This window comes from Mandrillus leucophaeus, unplaced genomic scaffold (genome assembly GCF_000951045.1).
Source record: "Mandrillus leucophaeus isolate KB7577 unplaced genomic scaffold, Mleu.le_1.0 Scaffold21, whole genome shotgun sequence".
In the NCBI taxonomy this organism is placed as follows: domain Eukaryota; kingdom Metazoa; phylum Chordata; class Mammalia; order Primates; family Cercopithecidae; genus Mandrillus; species Mandrillus leucophaeus.
The window spans coordinates 8,138,486-8,143,586 of NW_012102143.1; the positions used below are offsets into that span (position 1 = coordinate 8,138,486).

At 56.3% G+C, this 5,101-nt stretch overlaps 1 protein-coding gene across 1 annotated transcript in view; it reads right to left on the bottom strand.

Annotated features, from left to right (window-relative positions):
* HDAC4 (histone deacetylase 4) overlaps positions 1-5,101 on the bottom strand; it is a 271,636-nt gene that overhangs the window by 29,420 nt on the left and 237,115 nt on the right. Inside the window, exons 20-21 of the mRNA XM_011980321.1 lie at positions 3,949-4,068; positions 2,969-3,066 (exon numbers count right to left, since the gene is read on the bottom strand). Coding sequence (XP_011835711.1) covers positions 2,969-3,066; positions 3,949-4,068 — 218 coding nt within the window. The remainder of the gene's footprint in view (positions 1-2,968; positions 3,067-3,948; positions 4,069-5,101) is intronic.

A 5,101-nucleotide genomic window follows, 5' to 3' on the forward strand; every position in this document is an offset into this window, starting at 1 on the left:
ATCGTCATCCTCTCCCTACACGCCCCCTCCGTGTCCCCACGCACAGGTGAGGGAGGGGATACAGAGCTCCGTCACCATCGTCATCCTCTCCCTACACGCCCCTCCCCCGGCGGCTCCGACTTTACTCAGCAACTTCAAAGCCGCGTCTGGCACTGGGACTGGTTTGAATTAAGATTCCGTTTTCTCCTGTGAGTCTCTGGGCCTGAGGAGAAAGTGCCGGCTGCTTCTGGATTTCATTAGGGGCAATTTTCTTATCTTTTCTTTGTCTTAGGCTTGATCCCCTGAAAACGCAACGTGGCAGGCAATGGGTCTGAATAACAAGGTGCTGCCTGGAAGGCATGCATGGTCCCCGGGGGCCCCGGCGGGGGAGAGGAGCAGAAGAAAGGGGAGAACCAATCTCTGACCCTTCTTCCCCATCATCGGATGCCCAGGGAACCATAAATTGTAAACTTCAAAGTGCTATTTTACATTAAAATCAATAAAAAAAAAACCCTGAAACAATTTTCCTTTTCAAAGACGCTATTTAAGCTTTAAAAAGTTCACTTGATAAGGTATTATCATGTACACACTTGGCAGGAGATTAAAGCACATGTCAAGAGCAACTCAGAAAGGCACGTTCATCCTAAAGGCTGGCCAGGCCGGCCGGGGCCTGGGGAGGGGGAGTGACCCTGAGGGCAGATGCCCATTGCTGCTTTGGGCCTGGGCTTGCCCACCAGCAGGGATGCCATGGGGTAAGGGTTTCACCTCAGGATCCAAGAGCCGAAGGCACCACTGAGAAATGCCCATGGGGTGAGGGTGGTCCATCAAAACCTGGCCTGGGACCACTGACCGGAAAGAGGGCACCACCTCCTTTCTCTCTGCAAACCAGGAAACCCTGCCTTCTCTCTCTGCACGGGAATTTGGCCACAGTGGGCCCTGGGTTCCCCGGGCGGCACCAGTGTTCACTCAGGCAGGAAGTCGACCAGGCAGCATCTACACCTCTCATGGTGGCCAGAGACTTTACTTTCAGAGAAGCCTCTGAGGGAGCCCAGTTCTCTGGGGCGACAACCAAGCGAGGGGCAGCGGGAGCACATTCCATGAGCAGACGGCGACACGCCCACGCCAGGGGTCCGATTTCATATGAGCTCATTTTCAGATGTGGCACACATTGGGGGAAGTCCTTCTCTTTTAAATTAGGCACGACAACTGTCAACATTACATTAAATCTTGATCAAGAGTAAGAAGAGACATGAAAATCCAACCGATGAGATCGGGAAAAAGTGGTTCAGGTACAGATCAGAGCAGGTCTGCTGAGGCGCTCATGAATTCCCTCCTGCATAGCCCGGGCTCACTGCTGGAGCAGCCGAGCAGCCTGGGCGCCGTCAGACGGGGTCTGTTCCTTCTAGGAGCCACTGAGTGCCTGGGGAGGGGGCCCACATGTCCTGGGCCAGGCCTGTATGTCACCAGATCTCAACAACCTTTCCAAGGGGAGCAATGGACCCCAGTTAGAGAAGAATAGCGGACACTGAGAGGGGCCTCGTGACTTATTCACCATCCCCAGAAAGCATGTGGCAGAGTCCACACAAAACGTTTACAGATGTATCCTTGTGTAGGGCCTCACCTGCCGGAGACGTGCACACACAGGTGCACACAAAGACATGGGCATGCAAAGACACACAAGCACACATGTGTATACTCATACACAGACGTGCACACACAGATATACACACAAAAAGACATGTGCATGCGAAGACACACAGGCACACGGGTGTATACTCATACCTAGATGTGCACACAGATATACACACACAGATACATGCATGCAAAGACACACAAGCACACGGGTGTGTACTCAGAGATGTGCACACACACATGCATACCTGCATGCACACAGACAGGCATCCACACCCACACAGACGTGTGTAATGTACATAGGCATGGACACACACCTGAAGACATGTGCATGGCTACAGACGCCCGCACAAGCATGGAGAAACATGCACACAGATGAACACCCACCCACACAGACACACACACACGCAGGTGGACACGCACATATGCAGACGTGCACTCACATCCATACAGACACACACGCACACACGTCACAAAGACACATCTGCACACATGTGGTTTATATGTACGTAAATCAGGACAAAACCAGGGAGTTAGAGAAAGAGAAAAACGCTGAAGACTGTGGGGCTTCGATGCCACATGGACAGTGTTTTCCAACAGAGACACGATCTGTCAGGTTCAGCCACACTAATACAACCCTTCTCCCCACGTGGCTCTGGGAAGCGATGCAGGCCGGGGGCTGCTCCCCCGGAGCCCGTCACTGCACCGCGGCAGGCGAAGCCGCCATTTTAAAACGAGGACAAGAAAACCTGTGCTGCTCAGCAGCCCGTTCTGGGTCACAGGAATGACTCCAGTCTGGCCTAGATCAACGGAGAAGCAACCACTTGATGACCAAAGCAAACACTGCGCCTTTCAACAGCTCCCTGAGGCTAAACTCTGAAGGCTCAGAGTCCCACGAAGGAAGTGGGAGGAAGCGCGACAACTGCCTCTTGATATTTAGGAATAAACAAGAAATACTTATTTCCACTGGACATCGCATCACAGGAGGTTTGCGGAAGAAGAATGAGGAGATCACGAGACCCTGAAGATCTTCGCCTTCGTTTCTCACGAACACACTCCACTCTGCACAGAAGTCCCTGCCACCGTCTCCATCACTCTCTCACCATCGGGACCTAGGTGGGCTCCTGGTTTTATTTCATGCACAGAAGGGAGCACTAAGAGCCGATGGTAAGAAGACAGTCTCCAAGATTCCACGCTTGGCACTGAAGAATGAACCGAGACAGCGCCAACGGCCCCTGCAGCCCCGTTCAGCCACAGACCAGTTTCAGACACGCTCATCTCCAACAAGTGCTTCCCGGAGTGTGTGCACAGAGGAAAAGCTGCTGTTTCAGGAGTCACGTGAAGCCAGGAGACTCACCTGAAGGCCGCCAAGTACTCAGCATCTCCCATGGGAGGGTCCAGGCCGCCAGTGAAAGCCATGTTGACGTTGAAACCCACGCCGGGCCCTGTGCCCACCTGTTGCCACAAGGAGAGAAACACACGTCACAGACCCTGAGCAGGACCTGTCCGACAGGAACGCCTGACACAGGTGGCACCGGGAGGGGCTCAGCCTTGGTGGGCCTCTGGGGAGAGCCCACGTGTCCCGATCTCCTGCTGCATATTCATTAAAACGTCCCCCACTCACACCGGTGCACTGACATCAACAAGGGGGCCCTTTTCCTGGTTGCTGAGGGCTCTCGCTGACCCTGCCCTCGGCACACCAAGGGCCCGTACTGACATTTCTGTGGACCCGCCGCCCTGTGTCGTGTGCCGTATGTGACATTGGGGAATCAGACCTGGGTCTCTCTGGGCAGAAAGTGTCTCTGATGAGCCTGTCATTTTCTATTTCCTCTAAAAAAATAAGATCCAGAGGCAGACGGAGCGTCTTGCCTGGATGAAAGCCCTGCTGTTGGGGCCTCTGTTCAGAGGGGGCAGGCTCTGAAGGGGGACCTGGGGCGTTGTCAAGGAGCCGCTGGGCCTGCCGTTCCTGGGGCCGCCACGCAGCCCTGCGCCGGGCAAAGGACAGTGGACAGAGCCCCTTGCCGGAGGGTGTCCTGTGGAAGACAGTGGGCTGGGCCCTGCCTGGAGGAAAATGGGCACCGCTCACCTCCTCCTTCACAAACACCTCGGTCTGCCTGGATGGGAACCAGAAACAATATCCAGCCTCTCATTTGTACTTTAGACCAAACACAGGCCACCTGTGCACAGCGGCGCAACGCACGCTGACGTCTGACTGAAGTTACTGTCTGGGCTTACGCGAGCGTGAAGGCCTCACTCGCTGCTGCCGGGCAGCTGTGGACCGTCTGCCCTGTGCCCCCACAGCGGCTGCCCGCAGCCCCCCTTACACACCCCACCTACCTCGTCAGGAGCCCCGCTGCCCGGGAAGAAGTTCCCATCGTCGTAGCGGTGGAGGGACACGTACAGGACGCTGGGGTCGCTGTAGAAAGCCTGCTGGGTCCCGTTTCCGTGGTGCACGTCCTGCAAGAGCAGGAACAGCCAACTCAGGGCTGAGACGGGTCCTGGAGGGCGGCCTCCCCTCAGGGCCGTCTCCCACCCCAGCTGTGCTTAGTGAACAACGGCTCCTGCTCAGGAACATTACCCTCCAGCCGGGCCGCACCCAGCGGACGTGAGTCTGGGGCTGTGTGGGTCAGGGCTATGTGGTGCAGGGTTGCAGGGGTTCTAAGGCCCAGTGTTCGCATCTGCAGCACTGTTTCCCTCGCCCTGAGAGCCTTGGCACAATCCTGACTCCAGCAGCGGAGGGGCTGGAGTTCAGCCGGGCCTGGAGGCCACCATTTCCCAAACGAAGCCATCTGATCAATTTCCTGCACCTGCTGTGTCTCTGACAAGTGAGCAATTTCCTCAGCCTCTGTCGGGAAGGAGGTCACCGGCTGTGGCCTGCGCGCTTGCAGGCACACGGGAGGTGCCAATCCCATGCCAGGCAGGGGGTTTGGCAGGAGACAAGTCCCAGGTGTCTGTGAGTGACAGGCACACACAGTACGGGGTCCAGGCCCCTGTGCCCAAATGGCAAGCACCGTTTCTTAATCACAAAACCCACAGGTCAAATGCACCAGAGGGCAACACAAGAGGCAGCCTGGGGCTTTACTGACCATGGCTGTTCTGCCCTGGGCCACACGACAGGTGGTCACCAGGATGGGCGGGCGAGGGGGTGGCCCTGTTGAGAACAGCTGTGTGCCTGAGAAGAGAGCAGGCAGCCCTGATGTCCCCAGCGCGAGAGCTTGCTGCTCCGTTATCTGTGCTCATCACAGTAAAGGTGGAAGGGCAGCCACAGGTGAGGAGCGATGGAACAGGTGCCTTCGGTCCCACAGAGTAGGTAATCACCATGAAAATGCACACGGAGGCTTTCCCGACACGCAGCTTCCCACTGAGATGCCCCTGTCCGCGTGGTGTGTACATGGGCAACATCACAGCTCAGCGTGCAGGGAGCACACCACACAGGGTCTACACAGCCTGTCTGCGTGCCCTAGCGCTTCACTCTGCAACATCACAGCTC